The following is a 25,292-nucleotide window of genomic DNA, read 5'->3' as shown; positions in this document are numbered from 1 at the left end:
ATTGTAGTGCTTGCACAGTATAACTATTTTCCCACTTCTGTTTTTTTATTAACTATTCCATTTTATACACTATTTACTTAAAAATTGCATTGCTGGGCATTTTTCAAGTGATCCTCACCTCACTAAAATGTAGCATTTTGCTTGTCAAGTATTTGTCTGTGTCTGATTTAGGTGCAAGTCCTGCAAAGACTTACACTTATGACTAACTTCGTGCCCATGAGAAGTCCCATTGGACTCTCTGAAGTCAAAAGTACTACTCTTGGTGCACAAAGTTCAGCACTAGTGTAAGGATCATGGCCTTGAGGTGTAAGCAGAGATAGGCCCAACCAGAACTGACTGAAATCAAGAAGTATATCCTAGTAGTCCAAACTGTGTGGCGATTTGGATATGGCTATCAATCCAGTCTTGTCTGGACCTAGAAATTGGATCTGATTGAAATGTATGGTTTGGATTAGAAATTCAGATTGGTCTCTGATTGTAAGATCCTTGGAATGGGGACCATGGATAAAAATCTTCAAAAGCAACTAAGGGTATATCTACACTACCTGCCGATTGGCAGGCAGCAATCAATCCAGCAGGGGTCGATTTATTGAGTCTAGTCTAGATGCGATAAATCAATCCCCTAGCACTCTCCCGTCAACTCCTGTACTCCAGCACCACAAAGTGCGCACGTGGAGTCAATGGGGGAAGGATTTAGCCACTACTACTACATTTTGAAGTTATCTTTAAACTCATAATATCATAAAAATGTAGCAGTGGTAAATAGGAAGTAGGCTCCAGTGAGATATTTACCAAACATTTGAACACTGAAGAACAAAGTTCTCTGGGTTAGCTTTCAGACATGCTGTTGCATACTGTGTGTGCTCGTTAGATTAGGGATAGAAACGACCAAGAAAATTACTGAGCATCCTCCAATTACCCAAATTCAAACAGCTGTAAGAGCAAAAATGAACAGAATGGTTCTTATGCTGCTGAACTGAAGTATGGTAGCATGCTAAAGAAATTCAGTGTGTTCTCATTCCGAACAGGATGTTCTTGCTGCATAGGAAGAGTGGACAGGGCAGTAATGTCAACTGGGTTAGATGATGAGGGAGCCCATCAAACAGGGCTTAGGGGCAGCACATTCAGAAGAAGGCTGCCTGGCTTCTAGGCAGGAGATCATAGGGCATTTCCTGTTAGTGTTTATTCCAGGTAGCTTACAGAATGCATGCCGCACCTCTGCATATCACCTTGGCTTACAAATAGAGAGTTCCCATCACTTCCATCTGCAGCTTCTGGAAAAGAGGGCATGGGAGCTTCATCACTCTCTTGCCTACATTTCCATTCCTCTTTCCTAGCTGCTGGGAGCAGGAAGGCTTTACTCTCTTACTTGCACCCATCTGTCGGGAAAAGCCTTTCTTGCTGCTGTGTAAAAGGAGACATCTCATTCTTCCTCCAACATGCTGGAAGGAAGGAGGACACTTACCACTCTTGCCACAGCTGTTTTCTGTCCTCCTTACCGCACCATAACATGCTTCTCCAGTGCTGCTTCCTGCTTCCTCCAGCAGCCTGTCCAAAGCACTCAAGAAGCAGAATGAAGTGATGAGTGAGAGAGATTTCTTCAAGGAGGTCTAACCAAACACCAAGAGTGAAGAAATTTGAATTTTAGCCATTTTTTAGTAGTTGTGATCCAGTGGTCATTTGCTTGAGGAGGGTAGTAAACTGAAAAAAATATGTTTCCCTTCTCAGAGGATGATCAAAAATGATTGGTAGATTTTCCTCAGAGTTTCCTTTTGAAAAACAAACAAAAAACCTACCCTTTCAGCTGAGACAAACTTGCAAAGTTTCAGCCTGAAAAAAGTGGTTGGGAAAAGTTGAGAACATATGAAAATGGGAGGTTATAACAGAAACCTGGATGTAACTTTCATTGTAGCTTTAGTTAATTATTATAATAGCACATATATTCAAAGTTTCCATGGAAAGGGGAGAAGTCCTAAAGAATTATTTCTTGAGGAAAATCTGGCTGATGCTGATCATGGGGAATGGAACCAAATCTAGAACATAAAACGAAATGATACGGTTCTAGACTCCAGTCCTTTAACTGCAGAAACATTTGTAGCTATTATTGGCCTGGAAACTGGACCCCTAGCAAATGTTCCAGTACTGGAACAATGCAAAAGTCTCTTAGCCAGTTTGAGTGGAAAAGCATAAACAATACATAAACGAAAGGACATTGTGGGAATTATAAAACCCAGGCTTCCTAGCATCATTAATGTAAAATGCACTGGAAGACTGTTAGCAAACAGCTTTCAAAAATCTATTTTGAAAAAGGTCTTGCTTCCAGAGCGGTCAAGCCATAATTAGGATAAAATTATATTTTAAAAACCTTTTCAAGGCTATCTAAAGTGACCCAATCAAGATAAGGTTTGAAAGAAGGCCGTTAAAGCACATTGTATTTCATCCATACCAGAGGCAAAATATTTAAGGCTCCAATCCTACATCATCATGTGGGTAGACTGCTGTGCCTGCAAGGAGCCGCACTGAAATCTGTGGAGACCTGTAGAAACACAGCAGTCCACCTGACTGCTATCAGTTGTGGGATTAGGGCCTAACTGAGAACACCACTTTATCACAGAGATGCTGTGAGCCACTGATTCAAATTCATACTAAGTGTTCCTCAAACATGTCAGACATTAATATTAATGATGAACAGTGGCAGAGGACCAATGGAGGTTGCTGATGTTTTTATTTTCATATATATAAGAAACTTATTTGATACCAGTGAGGTATGCCCATAGTAAGTCTATTGTAACCATATGTTGTTGTGATTTTTATTTTTTGTATTACCATAGTGCCTATGAGCTCCAGTCAAGGATCAGGAACCACAAAGAGCTTACAATCTAAGTATAAGACAAGAGACAACAGATGGATGCAGACAGACTGACCGGGGAGTACAAGGAAACATTAAGACAGTATTGGTCAGCATGGTAGACTGTGGTCTCAACACACCAGACACGTGGTCATTGTCAAGTGTTTTGTAGGCATTACAGCAAAAGAGTTTTTGAGGAGGGCTTAGAAGGTAGCTAATGAGGGAGCTTGTTTAACAACTGGGTGATAAAGACTGGCGTTATAGGCTGGACAGAGATGAGAGTCAACGTCTTGATAGTGAATGAGACATGATCGTTAGAGTGGGGATAGGCCGTGAAGGGTCTTGAAAGTGAAGAGAAGCAGCTTATGTTGGATGCAGTAGAGAAGGTAGTCTCAAAGGAAGAGATTCAGGAGGGGTGATATGGTTAAAGCAGGGGGAAGATTAGGAGCTCTCTTTTAGCTGGTTAAGCTTGAGCTGATGGCAAAACATCCACTAGGATATGAGAGGGAGACAGAGATTTTATTTTGAACAGAAGGAGACAGGACTAGAGTAAAGAGGTAAATCTGTGCGAGGGTAATTGAATTTGTGTTTTTGGATGAGATTGCTCAGAGATAAGTTGTAGCAGGAGAGGACAGAGTAGTGGAGCCCCCACAGAAAATTGGATGAGGAGGATCCTCTGAAGGACATGTTGAAGGAGCAATGAGGAAGGGAACCAGGAGCGCGCACGATTTCAAGAAGAGCATGGTTGACTGACTAAGGCAGCTGACATGTCAAGGAGGATGAGGCTGGAGTACTGGTCCTGAGCTTTGGCTTTGAAGAGGTAATTAGAGACTTGTATTCTTATTATGGTTTCCCCGCCACATATACTCCGTCCATGCCTCCCTCCTTTGTGCTACATTTTCTTGATACATCTTGTCTTGAATTTGGCCCCGATTCTGGAACTTACTGTTAGTGGGCAGGTACAAATATCCACCTGGTGGTATCAGAGCCTTAGATTTTAAGCTGTTTGGATCAGCTTGTGATACTCTTGCCACAGTGATATTTACTAGCACATTACTCTAATAGTCCCATTGGTTTCAGGGGAACTATTTATAGAATGAGTAAGATATTGCTCATCATGAATAAGGGTGTTAACAGTCTGGCCATTTGGAGCAGGGGGATGCATCTTCCTGCATGTTTAAACACCATGTTCCACAGGGCTAACACAATAACAACAATATTAATAACAGCCCTTCATCCAAAAACTACCTCTAAAGTCTTAACCACATGCTTCCATTATCTCATAAAAGTCCCATCTCTTCACTGGTAACTTACATTCGATAGAATCACTTGACAGAGTCATTATCCCAAGCTTCCTAGCACCTATCAGCCTTCATCTCTTCCTGATAGTTTGTCACTGATCTTTAATTTCTAACCATGTGTAGGTTTCCTAATATGAACTCTGCAGTTTCATTAGGTGCCAAGCCAAAGCCTTTATGTTCACCACATCCAAATGTCTGCAGTACCTTTCTGCTACCCTGTCTACCACTATCTCTCACCCTCAGAAGGAAGAAAGCCCAGTATTTAAAAGCATTTAATGCCTTGCTGTTTCTGTCGTCAGAAAACGCCCAATGGAGTCGTCTTGTTTCCAGTTCAGTGAGGAGGGAGGACAGGAACTGTGCAAATTAATTCAGGACTGGTGTATTCAATAAAATATTTTTGCGTTCATTGGTATCTTGAAAAGGGTAACTGAAATCCTCCTCCAAACGCCTGCATGTAACTTTGTGCATGAAGAAATGTAAATTATATTTTCATAACCAACAAAGTTGTGTGGGAAAAAAAAGTTGTAAAGCTGTCATGATCTCTCCAAATATTGTAGTCAGTACTAAACAAGCCAGGCTCTGTTCACTGCCAAGTTCTTTTAGAGTAAATCCTAATGTTACTTGGGAAGTTAGATACAAACCTTGCACTGGAGTGAAGCCAAAACTTTGAAATTCTTGAAGTCTCAGCTAGCAGAAATATAAAAAAGTGTGATGCTGAGTCTTTACTATGGTGGGGTTTAGTTTTAACCATCATATCATGACTTAGACTCTCAAACCAAAACCTTTAACAAGAAAAGTAGCAAGAAATGCAGGGGAGGAAGAAATGAGAGTAAAACCTGCCATTAAAAACCACGTTCCTCATTGCAGACAGGAGACTAGACTTCCAGACAGTAAATTGTAGCTCACAATTAAAAGTCTGGTCATTTTAAAAATTGGGAGTACAAAGAAACAGCATTATTTTTAGACGTGAAATGTATGTGCCTTCTGTGAATGAAAATAATGGGGTGGGATTTTTTGTATGTACAATGTTGCATACCTAAATTACTCCACAATAGAATGGATAGTGTGACAAAGCTCTGTCCTTGTCTCCATGGGTCCCGTTTCCTGATGGATTTCGCTAGCCTCAGAGGCTCACTGTGATCCTCCACGTAGCCTCTCTCTCTTTCTAGAGGCAAGGGTCACAGCTTACTGAGCCATTTTCATCATAAGCCAGCAAGGGAGGGAAGGAGAAGCTACCCTTCCTTGCAGAGTCTCTGTTGTTTCCCAATCTCAGTGATTAATCAGGAGGGCAAAGGGGGGAGCCCAGGCCTCTACTCCAAGCTTCAGTCTCGGGACCCTAATAGTATCAACTTCAGTAGCTGACTTTTTAGAAACAAGACACATACAATTCCCTGGGCTACTTTCCCACAGCAGCCCCCACTTCCTCAAGATCCACTTCACCCTTACCTCAGGGCTTCCTTCCTTGTGCCTGATATGGTTTGTACTGCTCAGTCTCTCCAACAGCACAGCGTCCTCCTACAGCTCCTGACATGCATGCCCACCTGTCTAACTGGGAGGCTTTTAACTAGTTTCAGCCAGCCCCTGATTGGCTTCAGGTGTCCCAATCAATGTAGCTGTCTTCCCTGCCTTCTGGAAAGATCTTAATTGGCCCCAGGTGTCTTAATTGACCTGGAGCAGCTGCCATTTGCTTATCCTGGTAACAGGGATTTGTTTAGCCTGTGGCTAATATATCTGTCTCCCATTACTTTACTATAGCCATCTGGCCTTGCCCCATCATAATAGCTTATCACCAGATTTTCAGCAAATTCTGGGAGCTGTTTTTCTGCTTGCTGTTTCACACTGATCAACTCCCTTGCTCATCGAGATAGTAACCTCCAAATTATGCTTTCACTTGCTACATAGACAGCTTATAAGTTTCCATCTTCACTTAAACAGGCTTCATAACCAAGAAGAGAATTAGGAGCAGGTGAATACATATTTCGGTTGATGCTGAAGCCAAAATGTTATTTAAAATATGAATGTTTCTTTCTCCAAACCTGCCTTAATTCCTCAGTTATTAGAAACAGTTACATCAGTCACTTGTTCCTCCACAAACTTTCTAAAACAAACCCTTTTCCTGCATACTTCATTAGCAAGGCACAAACCCCTCATTTTTCCCAGTACATATGAAGAAAGCAGATCACAGGGCTTTTTTAATACAAATTTGGCAGCATTTTCATATTTTCTTTGACTGTTTGAAATATAAATTGAATTTGGCGCTTCTCTCCAAGAATATATTAGTTGTTTTCTGAGTAATTATGTGTTAGTGAATCAGAGGCGGCTAAGACATTTGTATTAGAACTGTGTCAGGTATAACTTACGTTGCTCTATAGTGTTTTACAATGTTTCATGTCTGAGTAATTCATGTGTTTGGTTTTTTCAGGTTGGTTGGTTGTAGTGTTTTGTAGGTGATATATTTAAAAATTTTAACTTTGTACAATAAAAGTATTTTCTTCACAGATAAATATATCCCTCCGTAACTAGATTTGTAGGAAATGAACGCTGGCCCTCTTGTTCAGGCACAGAGTTGTCCTTGCAGTCATGAGTGGCAACAATTGAAAACATTGTTGCTTGTTTTACATGTGAAACTTAGGCGTGCCATTCTGACACCTTAATTCCCAGCACATATTATCTAGTAATAGAGGAAAGATAAATTGTTACTGTACACATCTTGCTGCATTGTGATCCATGCAACTACAGTGGCTGAAGCCCTACTTTCCTCTCAGATGGAACTGAGCATCACAGTGACTACAAGGACGAGACAGGGAAGGTCAGTGGCTAGGCCTTTCTCACTTGACTGAGCACAATGGATGTATGTATGAGCTTTTAAAGTCACAGCCACCACTGAGAACAAGAGACTTATGTTTGGAGGATATATAACTAAATGAGGCACAAGCCTTTTTGACTACGATCAAGTGCAGAATTAGTTTAATAAATATCTGATGTATCTTCAGGGGAATTATGTTCTGATCTAATCAGTTTTTTCCATCTTTACCTACTGCAGTTCACTGTGTACAAAAGTTTTTATATACAGCAACGTAAGTGTCCACTCCACTATAACCAGCAATATAAAAACCTGTTCTGGTAACCTATGATGAGGGTGACCAGATAGCATATGTGAAAAATTGGGACACGGAGTGGGGGTAATAGGTGCCTATATAAGAAAAAGCCCTGAATCAGGACTGTCCCTATAAAATCAGGACATCTGGTCACCCTACCTACCTTAACCTGTTTGTTAAGCTATCTATCTATGGTGCAGCAAGTGTTTATTTCTTAGTCAAAAACCTAGTACTGTATGTTTTAATGAAGATTTAAGCCTGTTATACAGCTAGTATGCTGGCTCTACAAGCAGGGAGCATGTTATGAATATCCCAAGATTTAGTGCTGAACTGTCAGTCTTTTAGCTACCGAGTATCTTTACTCTTCCATGCAGTAGCTACAATGGAAACTTTGCCCACTGCTGTGAAGTGGACACAGCGATTAATGAACCTGAGGCATACTAATCAAACATATGTTTTCTTGACACAATGATTGTGTTATATATCACATATGAATGTACAGGCCTTTATCTTTCCTTAATGATCTAGCAAGGGGTCTTTCTTAAATGTGGGTGTTTTTCATGCTCTCCTTAGATTTTTTCCACAGGGGGTAACCATTAGAAACATCTGACAGGCATGCAGTTAGCCAGCTCCCTGCTGAGATTAGTAAAATACTATATTTAGTAATCCCACTACATCAAGGAACTCCAGCATTGCAGGAAACAGTTTGATTCAATGCTTTTTTGTGATTTTTCTTTTTATTTTTATGTCTTATTTTTTCATCTGGGACTGAGAAAAATATTTTCATCTGGGTCTTGCTTTTTGCATTTATACTCCATCATTTTGTAATTGTTTTTCATGTTTTGGGTCTTTTTACCCTCCTCATTTTGTTTGCACTGTATGCCCCCTCCACTCTGCTCTCTGTCAAATTGTAAGGTAGCTACTAAGACCAGTAAGCAATGTTTTAACTTGATATTTCATGTGCCATTCCCTATCAGATGTAGTCAATTCTAACATTGGGGCAAAAGGGGTGTGTGTATGGGCGGGGGGAGAGTTAAGGAGAATTAAAAGATTCACACCTTATTTGCTAGACTAATACATGGTAGAAACTCCTGCATCTGAGCTTGGGTCACAAATGATTTGAATTCATCAGTGTATATATGTAAACCAGATTTATTATTGTGTAGCTTCCCAACACTATTTGTCATTGGAACAGAAGTGGACCAAAGTATGAGCACTATTTTTTAAAGCTATCTCTTACTGCTTAAAATAGCAAATCCAATTACTGTGAGTATACAGTTAACATAAATAAAATAGTAAGGAGAAATGTGGCCAAAATAAACAATTCAACAAAAAGTTAAATGGAAGGAAAATAGTTGTAAGACTGTCATATGAATCAAAATTCTTTACCATTCTCTCTGTTCACCAACAGAAATCTGGAGTAACCTGTCTGAAATCATCGAAGTTACAATGATGTAAATTTAGAATAGTTGAAGGCAGAATTTGGCACTCTGAATTTAAGGACAGATTTTAAAGAAATGCCATCTTTTGTTCTAACAGAATGGCCCTGGTGGCCTGTCAATCCTAAAGATTTGTGTATTGCTGAACATAATGGCATTTTATTAGCCAGTTTATTTCTGTCTAGCATTCTGAGACTCCTGCTGGTACTTTGAATCAGTGTATTTTTTGGTTTGAAACATGAACTCCAGTGTCACACATGACTTTTTTTTTTTTGTAGTTCACATTATTTTTTAGGCTAATAAATGGTCAAGAATGAAAGTGTTTGGCCAGACAGAATTTGTGCTTCAAACTGTGAACAGCTAAGCTGTAGTGTGTGAAAGTCTCTTTGTGGAATTTTTTTATTTTTCCCATTCAGTGTCTGGTTATCATAAAGCTACCTTATTTTCAAACAGCAGTTTAGTGCATTATAGTTAGTCTGATCCATTGACAACTAGTATAACAGGTATCTTCTTCTGAATAATTGTGACGAACAGCAGCACAGGCCCTGTTCTTGCAAACAAACATACTTAACTTTAAGCCCATGAGTAGTCCGATGAAGGCAATGAGACTTACTCATGTGCTTGAAGTTAAGCACACACACATTTGTGCAGAATCAGAGCCATGGTTAATAGGTGTAATATATCTGTAATGGCATTTTGGACCTTTGTTGTAAACTGAGTTGTTGAAAGGTGTGAAGTAAAACCTGTAATATTATTTGACAATTACTGTCACTACTGTATGTGTAACTGGAGAATGGCATAGCAGTAAAACTAGATTCAAGAATCAAGGGGTGTGTTTTTATACTCAATATACAAAGTAACAGAAGGCTAAATTTTTACTGTAGTGCTACACTAGTAGTAATCCTGTAACGACTCTATAAATTCTGATGTATTTTTACACAGCCTCACTTGGATTTTCCATTATTAAACTAGTCTGCAAAGTGAAAATTTTTGGCTATGTCATCTTGCATTCAGTTGTAACGTGGTAAACATAAATATTTTGAAACACATAACATCCCATCAAAGTAGAATATACAATTAAACTCTTTTCTAGTAACAGAGTAGTAAAGACAAAAGCCAAATTTTGGCCCAGTTATTAACTGGCTTCAGAGTTGACACACACAAATGCTACAAAAGCAATATTAATACGCATCCATATTCTGGCCAGCATGGCCCTGCACACAGCACACACAGTCAAACCATATAGATTTGTGCTCCTCGCTGGAATAATCTGTGCAGGGTGGTGCATAGCTGCCACTGCCACAACAAAGAGCATACGAGCATGAATATGTGACTACATCCTGATGTGTGCTTCTGAGAAGGAGGCAGCCAGGATATAGCCCATGATTTGAATCTGGGGTCTGGGATGTTTCCTAGTGCATTCAGTAGCATGTTTCTTGCATAGAAACATACACACATTAGCCCAAATCTGCTCAGGATTCTGAAATTTTTGCTCAGAACTTTACAACTATTAGCATCATTATGTATCACAGACACTCCTTTACCAGACTCATGATACTTCTCTTTACAGAGGCTGCTGTTATTTATAAAACAAAAAATTTAAACAAATTACTTCAAATTTTACTAAATTGAATTTTGTAGCTGCTTACTCCTAAAAGTGGCCAGAGTTCATATATGAGCTTCTCTTTATTTCAAACACTAAAGCTTAAAACGAGGCGGTGAACCTGGACAGTATTTGCTGCTCATAATCTTTTTATTTTTACTTCCTAAATATAAGGAGAATGAACATGGTCAGTGGATTAGAAAAGGGAACTGAAGCCTGATTGTATTTCATGCACTGCCACTCACTCCTTGAATGAATATGGGCCGGTCACTTAACCTCTCTGCACAAATAGTACTTGCCTGCCTGACAAGTATGGTAAAGATGAACGTTAGTAAAGCACTCTGGGGCCCTTGAGTTATAGGCACTTAGGAACTTCAAATGCAAAGTATTATTGTAGTTATTAATCTTAGTAATTACAATGTAAACACTCAGAGCACTTGGCCAGCCCTCAACTGCCACTCCCCAATCTCAGATTCTGAGGCTGCTGCTAAGAATACTTGGTCAGCCTTCAAATAGTGTCCCCCATTACTACCAGGTCTTGTGGTTTGGATGTTTCTGTTGTTTGTTTTAGAAATGCCTCATCCACCTCATCCTTCGGATTTGGTGGCCTATAGCAGACCCCAACCACAACATTACCCCTTTTTCTCCCCACTTTTATCTTCACCCACAGACTTTCAACTGTTCTGCTTCTCACTTCCTTCTGGACTGTAGAACAACTATATATATTGATGTACAATGCAAGACCTTCTCCCTTTTCCCCCTGCCTATCCTTCCTGAATAAGCTATTCCCCTTTATACCAATATTCCAGTCATGATTTATCCCACAGAGTCTCTGTGATGCCAATTAAGTCATAATTTAGATTGCGTACTAAGACATCCAGTTTTTCCTGTTCATATCCTATATTTGTTTATAAGCATCTGAGATGTTGAGCAGAGTATACCATTGAATTTCCTCTTGTTGCTCCTATGAACCTATTGTAATTTTCCATTCTCACCTTCCTTCCCACCGCACACTCCCTCAAACTTCCAGCCCTCTTTCAAGATCACTTTTTTAAATTTACCTATGTGCTTTTGTCACCTGTCCCCTTTGAACCTAGTTTAAAGCCTTAGTCATTAGGTTGGCAAGTTGGTTCATGAAGATGCTCTTCCGTGTTGCTCAGGTGAACTCCAGTAGTCTTCCTTCCCAGAACAGCATCCCATGGTCAAGGAAGCCCAACTCGCCTTGCCAGTGCCATCTGTGCAGCTATGCATTCCTTTCCAGGATATATGTGTCCTTGCCTGTGCCCTTACTCTCAACCAACAAGAACATCACCTGTGCCCCAAACTCCTTTAGTCTCACTCCCAGAGCCTTGTAGTCACTGCTGATCTGCCCAGAGTCCTACCTTGCAGTATCATTAGTGTCCACATGAATTAGCAGATGGATGGTCCTCATCCTTTCCATAATGTCTTGCATGTAGGCTCTGGGCAGGCAACACACTTCCTGGAATGCCAGATCAGGTTGGCAGTTGGACACCTCTGCCCCCCTCAGAAAGGAGTCCCCGACCACCACCACCCTTTGTCTCTCCCTCTTGTGGGTGGTAGATGTGAGCTTTCCAGGCTTGGAGACAGGTGGTTCCCCATCATCAGCCACAGAGATCTGGTCCTCTCTTCCAGCTGCCAGTATTGCATACCAGTTCTTAGCTCAGATGAGCCTGGGTGGGGATGGAGCAGTGTCTGCTGCCCGGGGTGGTCAGCAGCCACTCTCCTCACAAAGCAGCCAGTTCTTCCTTCCTTCCCTGGTACCCCTGTAGTCATGTATAGTCAGCTACCTTCCTCCATCCTGGATGTCTCCATCTGCATTCTGTCAATGAAGTGCTTGTGTTCCCAGATGCTATGCAGGTGAGCCACTTCAGCCCAGGAGAACAACAAAGCCAGTAACACAATTGTTTTCCAACGGCAGCATAGATCTCTATGACAAATACTGTGTTTTGCAGACTGTATGACAGGCCAGAGAAATCTGGCTGAAGAACTATGTTCTGTTTCCTTCCGACTCCCTAGCACGCATCAGTTCCTAGCTCAGGGAAATGGTAGATTGATGAAGAAAACATTGAATCTGGTTAAAATGAGGATATCTTACGTTAGCAAGAGATGTTTTGAAGGCTGCAAGTGGCTGAGAAACTTCTAAATAATGGCCCGACCCATTGGACTAGACCAGCGTGCATCACGAAGCTCATTCAGCAGTGCTTAGCTCAGAAAGGGAGATAATTAAAACACTGAGTTTATCACATTTCTTGTTCTAGTAGCTAGTTACATTTGTGCAGTTATTTCTATGATCAATTAATTTGTTCATATACACTCATTAAAAAAAAATTCCTTGCTCCAGACCTCCCTGTGCACTGTACGATATGTATCTGCTCCACTGTGTGTGTGTGATTACAATAGCACTTACTGATTAAAATCAGTTTTGGCTTATTTGGGGCCTAATCCTGGTGCCTGCTCTATGGCATGCTGGAGATGCAGAATCATCCCGAGGCTTCCCTGGCCCACTCTCCCTACACCATATATTCAGCAGTATTTGGATTTGCAACTAGATACTATGGTTATAGGTTCCTGATACGTTCTTGTAATAACAGTAGTCCTGATATTTAGAGAACTTCAGTTAATGTTTGTAAGCCCAATTTCATACCTTCATAATTCTTTCGATCAATCAGAGTTGAGCCATTGTATATGTGAAGGGGCCTCTTGTGGTTTCTCAGTAAGTAGTATGACTTTTCTGGCAGACAGCCATAAGCAATTTAGTAGGCACATGTTGTGGAGGTGGATGAGGGGAGGGGGAAGAGGGATGATCCAGATAGCTGTAACAAGAGGTTGAGTGAAATCAGTATTTTTATGCCTAGCACAAGGAAAAATTCACATTATAGATCTCAGAGCCCATTTGGCCACACATATACAAGAGTCAGCATGATCAATAAGGTTAACTCTGCAACATGCTGATGGCATCATTATCCTCTCACTTAAACCAGTTTTGCACTGGTATAACTCCTCAGTTCAACTACTCACAGTTTATCCGGTAAGAGAGAAGAATCAGGCACAAGGCATACAGTTACTCAGTGCACAATCCAGTGTTATATGTCAATCAATTTCACAGACCCTTGCGATCATTTAATATGGCTCCTAGTTGTCCACAGAAATAATAATATTCAAATTTCTAACCTCAATGTAAAGATGAGGCTTTGTCACATAACCTTTCCCCAATAGCCGTACAGCTGTAAATAGGTACAAGCCTAAAATGTCTGTCTCCAGTAGGACTAATCTCCCTTTCCATTTCTGACAGGGGTCAGGTAACCAATGTAAATTACCACCATAAACTAAATTCCACCCCTTTTGTAGAACAAAGTGCTTTATCTGCCTGTCAAGAAGCCAGGAGCTACAAAGCAGATTGTAATATTTCATCAGTTCAGCATGAGTGGCAAACCCTGTTGCTACTAATAAAACATTGGAGATGCTTGGCTTCATTTTGCCTCAAGATAGAAGACGGTTCTCTTTCTGTAGAAGGTTTAAGAGCTGTTTTAAGGTGACCAAAAGACAAAGGGGAAAATCCAGTAGGACCAGTATCTTCCTGTATATTCCATTCAAGATTCTGATCAGTGTGTGCTTTTTGATACCAATAGAGATTGATAAGATAGACAGCTATAAAAATGTGACTTCCTTCCCCATGTTATGAGTCATTTTGATTTGATTACAAAGAAAAACCGATCTAAAATTCATGTCTATGATAACCATATTGCAATGCCAAACAGTGCATTTCAACAGAGATCACATTGCAGTGAAAAAATTAAAAGTAATGTCAGTGCCAGAGCTGGATGGAAAATGATTTCCCCATCCTGTGAAAAATTTTGTGATTTCAAAACAAATTTTCCCATCCCAAATGGGAATGAGAAGTTGAAATCTTCAGAAGTTTTGTGGATCAAAAATGTGTGTGGATAAGGGGAGGAGGAGATTAACTTCTGGTCAATTGTTTTGAAAAATTCATTTCAGGTCAAATTTGTTTCAATAATTTTGAAATGTTTCATTTTTGACCATTTAAAAATGTTTTTACGATAACTGGATTAAGTTTCTAAACTAAATGTCTTTTTGAACTGGAAATCCAGAATTTTCATTTAGAAAATGTCAAAATGAAATATTTCAGCAATTTCAAAAAGTTTTATTCAACATTCTGTCAAGAAATTTGTTGTAACTGACCCTTTTGTTGCAAAAAATTTCTTTTTCGATAAACTGGCATATTCAGATGAAAAAAGTTTCATCGAAAAAATTCCCAACCAGCTCTAGTCAGTGCAAGTCTGTGGAGACCATAGTAATTTACACTAAAGTTTTTTAACTGATCTATAAAAGGGTATTAAAAATAACACATAAGTTCAAAACTGAAACTTGGACCTAGTTTCTTAGGTCTGTAACAACATCCTTAATTGAGCCTCAAGGTTCCTAAGCTCTGCAGCACATTGTGCCTAAAGAGGGACCAAGAAACTGATTAACAACTGAAATTTGTCCCCAGCTGAGCCATGTGTATACACAGAATATTTTGCACATTCCTTGTTTTATATTAAAACTGGATTCAGTGTAAATGTTTTGAATTCCTTTACAAACTTGTTGGAAAGGGACAGATTAATTTAGCATGACTCCCATATGGAATCCGGTGTTTAGCAGATTACTTATGTTATTCTGTTATAGGTACACTACAGTGATAGACAAAATGGCAAAGAGTGTATGACCTGTTTGACATTGTCTCCTGTGCAGATGACTTTCCATGGTATCGGAAGCTCCATTGAAGCCAGCCATGACCAGGTATAATACCCTCACCCCACACATATCTATTTAATAAGGCCAACTAAGATGTCAGTATTACTAAATCTCACCTTTGCACAAATACTGCTTTATTTGTGACATGTTCTTGCCACCACCATTTGCCTGTATTGCCACAATAAAATCCTTAAGGTGAACCACAAAGGAGAGGAAATAGCGTTTGTGCCCTCTTTTGTTTCTTCAAGATATATAAAGAAAACCTGAATGTTTTGGGTTTAACCTGGTGTGTAAGGGATCTGCTAGGTTGGTTTTTTATGTTAGTAATATTAGGTCTTATCCACCCTGATTTTATGGATGACTGGAGAAATAGAGGGATGACAGCATCATAAGTGACAAGAGACTGGCAGCTTTGCAGTGGAGAAAAGCTCAAATTTGTTTTGTTTGTTTTTATTTAACTCAAGCTTCTGGCAAACTCCTTGGACAAAATTTTTCTTTGTTAATCATTCCTTCTTCCTTGCCACTTCAGATGAGATCTGAGGAGACTTCCATTCTAGTTCTATAGTTCTCCAAAACAGTCCTCTATTTAACGTGGAAGATGACAAGACTTTAATACTTCAGGTATTTCTAATGCAAAAAAGTCAAATAAAACAGTAAAATCAAACATTGCACTTTTCAGACCCTGGGTATATATAAGAAGAAAACAAAAATGGGCACAAGCAGTTTTTATTTGCTTTTGCAAGTCATCTTTAATTTGTACTAAATATGTCATACACTTTGTCAGCCTAAATGCAAGCTTCTTTCAGGGAGAAGGAGATGTCTTCTTGGCAATGATCAAAATGAGTTATGTTTGGGGAAAAGGTTCAGACACTCTTAGCCATGTTTTAGGTTAAAAGAATTAAATGGAAATTTGTAGGGAGCTAGCTGTTAATATAAACAAATCCCTTTAGTTATTTATATAATAGCTTGAGGATTCTTCCTGTTCATAAAGTAGTGACTCACAACTACGTGGTACTTTACTGTAATGGTAAACTATGGTAAATATCTTAGTGATTCAACAAACATATTCCCCTCAACCTCTCATTTCATCCAGCAAGTTGTTTATACTGTTCCAAACTCTTTCAGCTTATCTTTCAGTAAAACCCCCTTTTTATCCTAGTTATGTCTCAGATACAATATTTAGACCTATCAATATTCTGCAAGGATTTGAGGTGGTCCCTGTCAATTTGGTAACAACTACATTCTGGGCTACTAGTCAACTCGGCCTTGGCTTGGCATTTATTTAGGCAACAGCATGGCTTATAAAGAGAAAATCACCTTCTAAATAGAAATCACCTTAAAAGTTATCTAAACAATTACATTTTGTTTTAAAAAGCTATGATGAAACAATGTTACTTAGGTTGAAAAAATGTTATTTTACTATAGTTTTTTTAATGTAATTTCCTAAGTGTTTTTAAAAGGAAATATTATGTACAGCTGTAAGAATGATCCCCCACCATGCAACATCAGCAGGGCTTGATCCCTGAATCTGCAGTGCACTTGAGTACCTGCACTTGAACTACAGGACTACCTACACTATCTAGCAGCAGGAAAAGACTGTTATCCCAGAGGTGGGATGGCCCACTAGATCCATGGAATTGTTAGGAGAGCCTGGTTTTTTCTCTCTCTCTCTCTGTTCCTCCACAGGTGTTGAGGGAACTCCTCCTCTATCTGGTGCCCCACAGTGGAGATGGGCTGCCTGTGATTGTTTTGGGGAACTAGAAAGCTGGAAGGGAAGCATTGCTAGCTGCCATCTGCAGTGGCAGAGGAGAATGACTCATTAACAAATAAAACTTTTCTCCCAATTTATCAGATGCTTGAGTTAAGTCATTTAACATAAAATGAATAACATTCGAGTTTTAAACAGTCTGACTAAAAATCTCTTTCCCCTCTCACCTGATATGATTGTAATTGATCAGTTACAATTTTCATTATAATGGTTTTATATAGTGTCAATGAATACTGTAGATTTTGCAAAAATAAAGAGAGAAGCTACTGTGGATTTGTTAGGATGAAGGATCTCAATTTTACATTTGAAATGAAGTCATAAAAGGCACCAGTTCACAATAAACATTAAATTATTGGGAAACCTGTCTTAACTCATATTTGCTGTTTCTTACACATTGTGTCTTTTGCACTGTATGTTAGTTATGACGGGCTGGATCCTCAACTGGTGTAAATCAAACAAGTCCTTTGATTTTTAATAGACATATGCTAATTTACACCAGCTGAGGATCTGACCTGTGGTGCTTTTAGGATCCCCCAGGTTTTTTCCACACTTGTAGATTTTAATACATCTTCCCTTCACAGCTTGCTCACTAGATTTCTTAATTTTGCCCAATTTTCATTCCTAAAATCTAAATCCTATAAATTCAGGTTGCATATCATGGAAAATGACCTGAGAGAATAAAATAGTTCCTCTGGAGAGGTGATGGAACCCATCATATAAATATATATTAAACTACAGTATATTGGTAACTAGCACTAACAACCCTAGTGTGGCAGAAGGTTGGACTACTTGACCTAATACATCTTTCCATATCTTCATCTTTTATTGTTGTTATGAGCCACTTCCTTAGTTTGGTGAAATTGAGTAGTATCTTGGATCTGATAATGGTCACTTCTTCCTCTCAAGAAGTCCAGAATGGCATTTCCTGTGCTGGAGTCTACTTTCTGGGTCTGCATTATCCACTGTAACTTAGGAACATCTTCATTATGCTTGTCTAAAAGTAGCGTGGTTACCCAGCAGTATAGTTATAATCCACCATGAGTGGATTTTTCAAGTATGTTAAGAGTTGATCAGCAGTTTTCCAGTCAATCAATCTTTTCCATTTCCAGTGATGTATAGAAGATGCCCACGCTAATTTTTTCTGATTTTTTTGTTTCTTGTAACTTCTTGTTTGGAGTTGAACCTTATTTTGTACTGCATGATTGTTTTTGTCAGTAAAAACAGTTACAGGTTATGGCCAGGGAGGTTAGGAAAGCCAGTTCACAAGATCCCATCACAAAACTAGTGAATTCTAGAGTGCTTTCTAAAACATTGCTGAAAGAAAAGGAAAAAAAAAAAGCTAGAACATCATATAGTACTATGGAAGGAATCAGAATCTGCTGTCAAAATTAAAAATTCTATACATTCCTGGACATTGGCAGCAATGGGTTCCAAGAAGACTAGGAGTAATATTGAAGTGCTGATCTCCAAGCATATTTGGGATAGGGTGACCAGGTGTCCCGATTTTACAAAGACAGTCCCAATATTCGAGGCTTTGTCTTATATAGGTGCCTATTACCCCCTACTCCCTTCCCCATTTTCACACTTGCTAGCTGGTCATCCAAATCTGGGAGAAATATTTTTTCAGACTGTATAATAACACAATCAGCTCAGGTAACCTCCATTCCCTGTTCTCTTCCAGAATGTTCTGTAATATCTTATAGAAGTTAAATTTTTAATCAACAACATTGTAATGAAGCACCAAAGGAGGGTTTTATTGCTATGGAAGTATTTAAAAAGAATGTTAATCAGTGGGCACCTGTTTTGGCTAAACTTTTTTCCAACATTAATATGCCTTCAGGTTTGGGCTACCAGTATTATTATTCCACTTTATAAAAAAGGAAATAGGAAAGATCCAGGGAACTACTGTCCAGTTAGTGTATTGGATGTTGTTTTAAAAATGTACACTAGATAGCTTTGGGGGAGATTAAGAGGGTTGGGCAGAAAAAAAGTAAATGATTTGCTGAGGAACAAGCTGGTTTCCAAAATGCCCACTCCACCAGAGATCATTGGTTTTTCTTTTTTATTTGATCTATAAATATGTGCCACCTAAGAAAAGAAAATGGTACTCAGCTTTTGTTGATCTGAAATTGGCTTTTGATTCTGTTGATAGAGACTGTCTGCAGTGCAAATTATAGATTGCTGGAATAGATCCCCAGTTACTTTTTCTTTTGAGAGCTCTTCATAAACATACAGTTGCCAAGATTAGTATAGGCTTGTGTGGGAAATAAACAGATTCCATCCCAGTTACATAGGAGGTTCGGCGGACCTGTCTTTTTAGCCCCTCTTTGTTTTAATTTTAACATCTATGATGTTGTTTTAGCCTTAAAAAAGGATGAATTCTGTCCCCTAAAATTGTGAATCACTCTGTGTCTGTTTTATTATACGCAGATGATGTGGTTTTGTTATCACAAACACCAGTGGGCCTGAAGAGTTTATTAAATGCATTTGGTTCATATTGCCAGTGGGAGGGCCTCACAATAAATTATTCAAAAACTAAAGTAAATGTCTTTAGCTAAAGATGGCGGTTACATAAATGGAGGATTGATGGGAAATATACTGAACAAGTTAGCTCTTTCCCTTACCTGGGTGTCTGGTTCTCGCAAAATGGTGTCTGGGATCAACATCTTCAGGTAATGAAAGCAAAGGCCTCAAATTCAATCCACGCTATATTGCATCTTACCTGGACCTGTGGGGGTAAGTTAGTTGAACCTGTCCTTAGTGTGTTTTGTGTCTAAGGTATGCGCTCAAATTTTGTACAGCACAGAAATATGGCAATGGAATGATCCCATGAGGCTGGATGTAATTCAAAACAAATATCTTAGGAAGATTCTCAGTCTCCCAAATAATATCCCCACTGCTTTTCTTGGATCTGAGATAGGCATGGGTTCTATTCTGCACAAAGTGCAACATCACAATATTAATATTTGGCTTTATAATTATAGTATGCACCATAGGCGTAGTTTGACTTCTGTATTTGGGGGTGAGGGATAGCTCCAGTCAGGTCACCTGGGTTGCAGTTGGGGGGGGCAGACAATGCCCCCCATGTCCCTCCCAAACTATACCCATGATATGCACCCCCAGCACTTGCCTAGAGGAAGAGATCAGCAGGACTTTCTCATGTAAATTTTGTTGGTTAGAAGATATTCAAACTTCCTTGCATTCTCTAGGTGTCACAATTTGAAATAATTAGATTGAAGTTTAAACATGGGAACTCCATAATCAAGCCAAGAATAGAGGATATTGATAAGCAATAGGATATGACAGTTGTTTCTATTGCAAATATGTCACCTTGTTTTCCCCTTGTTAAAAAGACTTATGGATGTGCCAGATATTTAGATAGTTTGTGCAATTACTTGCTAAAAAGACCATTCACAGCTCTCTGTTTTCAATCCATACAGACAGTTTACTTAGAAGGCCAATATACTGGCACCGAGGAATGTAACGGACTCTGTCCATGGGACTGAGGGCAGGAGGAAGACACCACTGGTTATTTATTACATTGTAATCTGTATTGCCACTTGAGGTTAAAATGGCTTTCTGTGTTTTTGTCCCGGATGCATTTTTCTATGACCTCTTAAAAAGTAGAATATTTGTTGGCATCTGATAATATATCTGTGATTTGAGTAGATGCCCTATTTGCATGGTCAGCTACTAAAATAAGGGAAAGGCATGTGTCATGGAGATCATATATAGTTTAATGGTTTGTGTCCTTTTTAATCTTTCTTTATATGTTTTTATTATTGTATAATTCCAGGTTTAGTTTTGTTTTATTGTACTACATTTTGGATTTTTGCTCATTTGCCTAAGGCTAAGTCGTTGTTAATAATAATCTGTTGATATTAAACTGCATTCACTTGAGCAATTTCAGATTCAGATAAACATTTCTGAAATGGTGGTAAAACAGCAAAAAAAAAAAAAAAAAAGTATATTAGTACTAGTTGGGATTGATCACATGATTGGCATTAGCATGGTCTGCACTCTAAACCCCTAGCTGCCGAGGCTTACCTCATTTGGTCAAAAGTCAGCTTTGAAGAATTTCCATTCTGTTTTCAAAGGGAAAAATTGCAATTTGTTCCTAAGAGCTAATGTTATTCTGTATTCACAAATTGTAAAACCAGGTTTGTTTCTCTAATGCCCTTGCCAGCCTAGCTGTGACCCAGATCCCTTGGTCCTGGGATTTCTCCTGTATCAGCTTTGTCAGGAGTTTCCCAATATATATTTTGTTTTTTTAATAGCTTCTCATAATCTCCCAGCATTCAGCAGCAGCCATGCAAACTTTTTTTTATAAATATTCAATAGAATTTATGTCATAAGCTGCCCTCAGTTAAGATGGTCACGATTTCCCTACAGAAGCTGAAGGCAGAAGTGAGGCTTCCTTCTGTAAAATTCCCTATAGTTTCTTGTGGGCTGAAGCCAGGCTGCGCTCAGGGATGGTGATAGTCTTTAGGCTTTATAGTTTGGAAGCTAAGAGGAATGCGGGAGGCAGAAGGAACATGAGATATAGGGCAATATGTGACATAGAAGGGATAATTTGAGGGATAGGAAAGGAAAATATGGTGAGGAGGTGCAGAACAGCAGACTGGGCAAATCTGAGTGGGCCATGGAGTGTGAGAAGACAAGCGAATAAGAAGGTAGATGGATAGAGAGGGAAAGAAACTGAAATATTAGAGGAGTTGCAGAAAGGAGCCAGAAAAATTATTTCAGGGCCTTGCAGTGAGGGAATTAAAGAGCTCAATCTGTTTAGCATATCAAAAAGGAGATTGAGAGGTGACTTGAATACAGTGTATAAACTCCTTCATGGGAAGAAGGGCTCTTAAATCTAACAGAGAAAGGTTAATTGTTTTAACAGTGAGAATGATTAAGTATTGGAACAAACTACCAAAGAAAATGTTGAGTGCTCCATCTCTTGAAGTCTTCAAATCAAGACTGGATGCCTTTCTGTGATATGTACTTCAGCAAGACCCAAGTTATACATTAGTCAACCCCAAGTTATTGCGTTCAGTGCAGGGGTAATTGAGTGAAATTCTGTGGCCTATGATATGCAAGAGGTCAGACTAGATGATCTTATGATCCCTTCTGGCATTAAACTCTGTGAATTCATGAAGACAGCTGCTCTCTCACTCCTTTGAGCACAGTGAATCCTGCATACCCATATTTTTGTGTGTGCATTATAGGTCCATACAGTGTTGCCAACGCTCATGATTTTGATAAGCGTCTTGTGATATTTGGCATTTTTCTTAATGCTCCAGCTCTAAGAATCAACTAATTATGAGAGAATCCCGGCTTTCGTTTAAAAACAAAGAAGTATTGGTGTTGCAGAGAAAAGATGGAAAACATGAACTGAGGGTACGTCTACACTACAGGATTATTCCAATTTTACAGAAACCGGTTTTGTAAAACAGATTATATAAAGGCGAGTGCACGCGGCCACACTAAGCACATTAATTCGGCAGTGTGCGTCCATGTGCCGAGGCTAGCGTCGATTTCTGGAGCATTGCACTGTGGGTAGTTATCCTGTAGCTATCCCATAGTTCCCGCAGTCTCCCCCACCCATTGGAATTCTGGGTTGAGATCCCAGTGCATGATGGTGCAAAAACAGTGTCGTGAGTGATTCTAAGTAAATGTTGTCACTCAATCCTTCCTCCATGACAGCAACGGCAGACAATCATTTCGCACCCTTTTTCCCCTGGATTGCCCTGGCAGACGCCATAGCATGGCAACCATGGAGCCCGTTTTGCCTTTTGTCACTGTCACCATATATGTACTGGATGCTGCTGACAGAGGTGGTACTGCAGTGCTACACAGCAGCATTCATTTGCCTTTGCAAGGTAGCAGAGACGGTTACCATCCCTATTGCACCGTCTGCCATTGTAAATTGGCGATGAGATGATGGTTATCAGTCATTTTGCACCATTTGCATTTGGAAATTGGCGATGACGGTTATCAATCTTTTTGTACCGTCTGCTGCTGTTATGAGTGCTCCTGGCTGGCCTCGCTGAGGTCATCCGGGGGCGCATGGACAAAAATGGGAATGACTCCCCGGGTCATTCCCTTCTTTATGTTTTGTCTAAAAATAGAGTCAGTCCTGCCTAGAATATGGGACAAGAGTACTAGAGAACCATAGAGCACAGCCACTCCATGTCAGAGCCCCGGAGATCCTGCAGAAATGATGAGCTGCATGCCATTCTAGGGGGTGTCCCTGCAACAACCCCACCTGTTGCTTCCCTCCTCCCTCAACCCTCCTGGGCTGCCGTGGCAGTGTCCCCCCATTTGTGTGATGAAGTAATAAGTAATGCAGGAATAAGAAATTCTGACTTTTTAGCGAGATGAAATGAGGGGGAGGCAACCTCCAGCTGCTATGATAGTCCAGGCAGGACATTAAAGGGTTGGGGCGGGAGAGGAGCGCAGCCTCCCGCTACTGTGATAGTCCAGGGAGTACAGAATCTTTCCTTTAGACATGAAAAGGGGGGAGGGACTGATGGAGCTCAGCCTCCAGCTTCTATGATGAGGATGGTTACCAAGCCTTTTGTACCATCTGCCGGGAATGACCGGGAGTCATTCCCATTTTTACCCAGGCGCCCCCGGCCGACCTCACTGAGGCCAACCAGGAGCACTCATAGGATGATGAGGATGGTTTTCCGCCATGTTGTACCGTGTGCCATCAGGAAAGGAAGGGGAGGGGATGCTGCTGTTCATCGCCGCAGCACCGTGTCTATCAGCAGCATGCAGTAGACATACAGTGACATTGAAAAAAGGCGAGAAACGATTTTTTTTCCTTTTTCTTTCACAGGGGAGAGGAGGGGTAAATTGACGAGATATACCCTGAACCACCCCGGACAGTGTTTTTGACCCTTCAGGCATTGGGAGCTCAGCCAAGAATGCAAATGCTTTTCGGAAACTGCGGGTACTGTGGGATAGCTAGAGTCCTCAGTCCCCGCTCCCTTCCTCCATGAGTGTCCATTTGATTCTTTGGCTTTCCGTTACACTTGTCACACAGCACTGTGCTGTGGCCTCTGTCTATCATAGCCTGGAAATTTTTTCAAATGCTTTGTCATTTCGTCTTCTGTAATGGAGCTCTGATTGAACAGATTTGTCTCCCTGTACAGCGATCAGATCCAGTATCTCCCGTACAGTCCATGCTGGAGATCATTTTGGTCTTGGGACTGCATCGCCACCTGTGCTGATCAGAGCTCCACGCTGAGCAAACAGGAAATGAAATTCAAAAGTTCGCGGGGCTTTTCCTGTCAACCTGGCCAGTGCATCTGAGTTCAGATTGGTTTCCAGAGCGGTCGCAATGGTGCACTGTGGGATACCGCCCAGAGGCCAATACTGTCGATTTGCGGCCACACTAACCCTAACCTGACATGGCAATACCGATTTCAGCGCTACTCCCCTCGTCGGGGAGGAGTACAGAAATCGGTTTAAAGAGCCCTTTATATTGATATAAAAGGCTTCGCTGTGTGGATGGGTGCAGGATTAATTTGGTTTAATGCTGCTAAATTCGGTTTAAATGCGTAGTGTAGACCAGGCCTGAGTGCTGAAGGCTCAGAAACCAGAAAACAAATTAAAGAACTAACATAATTATTTTTAAAGACCATCTTAAGGCCTCACTCATGATTTTTCAACACTTGGGTTGGGAATACTGTGCATGTAAGTCTGAATTTTAAACGTGAAATAATTTCATGCATATCGGGGTAGTTAGCTTCCTCCGATTGGCTCAGGCAGCAGACCAAAGAACATTGCAGTGTATTGTTTCCTTAAAATCTCATTATTTTTAAACCAATCCCATGATTGCGGGGGATTTAACTTACAATTCTTAGAGTTGGCAGTACTGTACATTAGTCTGTTTATTACTGTATTTCTAGTGTGAAAGGAACGATCCCTCTGAAGCCTAGTCTGTGCCCTGGGCTCTGCATCTTGCTTTAATCCTGACATTAATGCTTGTGTTGCATTAGAGCTGACCTACTAGTTACATTGAAGAAAATATCCCACTCTTTTCATTATTATCTTGTTGTCATACTTCATGGTAGGGTATTTCTAAGAGTCCTGTTTCTGTAACGCTTTATACCTTATACAAGCCACCGTTATTGTCAGTTTCATTGTTAGGTTTAAAAATAATAAACGTGATGACTAGTAGAGGTGGAAGTGGTGTTAATGGAATTGGCATTTCTGCCAGTGGCAGAAAGGGGCTATACTAGGAAGCAAGAGGCAGTGAACACTGGCCTCATAAACAGCTGCTGAAAAGTTCATGTCTCAGATATATAGATGCCTGACAATAACAACAAGCAAACCAGGATGGGGCATGTACCATGCAGGCAGTGTTTGCCTGTAACACTCTTTGCCCACCCTGCTAGTAGGTGTTAATTCTACTGGGAAAGGGTTAAATAGGTTATGCAGACTCTTGGAAGTGGGTGAGC

At 40.1% G+C, this 25,292-nt stretch overlaps 1 protein-coding gene across 11 annotated transcripts in view; it reads left to right on the top strand.

The window, feature by feature from the left end:
• Positions 1-25,292, top strand: part of STAU2 (staufen double-stranded RNA binding protein 2) — a 217,662-nt gene that overhangs the window by 110,517 nt on the left and 81,853 nt on the right. For 6 of the 11 annotated variants that reach the window (XR_007772627.1, XM_050940896.1, XM_050940895.1 and 3 more), the window contains one exon: positions 14,997-15,110. The exons of 1 other annotated variant lie outside the window; for it this stretch is intronic. Coding sequence is in view for 9 of the 10 variants with exons in the window: in XM_050940896.1 (XP_050796853.1) it covers positions 14,997-15,110 (114 nt within the window). In the remaining variant the exon portion in view is untranslated. Of the gene's footprint in view, positions 1-14,996; positions 15,111-16,751; positions 16,842-25,292 lie in introns of those variants that run through there. 4 more of the 11 variants (XM_050940887.1, XM_050940892.1, XM_050940891.1 and 1 more) reach the window with 3 other exon arrangements.

This window comes from Gopherus flavomarginatus, chromosome 2, assembly GCF_025201925.1.
Source record: "Gopherus flavomarginatus isolate rGopFla2 chromosome 2, rGopFla2.mat.asm, whole genome shotgun sequence".
In the NCBI taxonomy this organism is placed as follows: Eukaryota; Metazoa; Chordata; order Testudines; family Testudinidae; genus Gopherus; species Gopherus flavomarginatus.
Note: the sequence above shows the minus strand (reverse complement) of the source record. Positions and strands in the feature narration are given on the sequence as shown.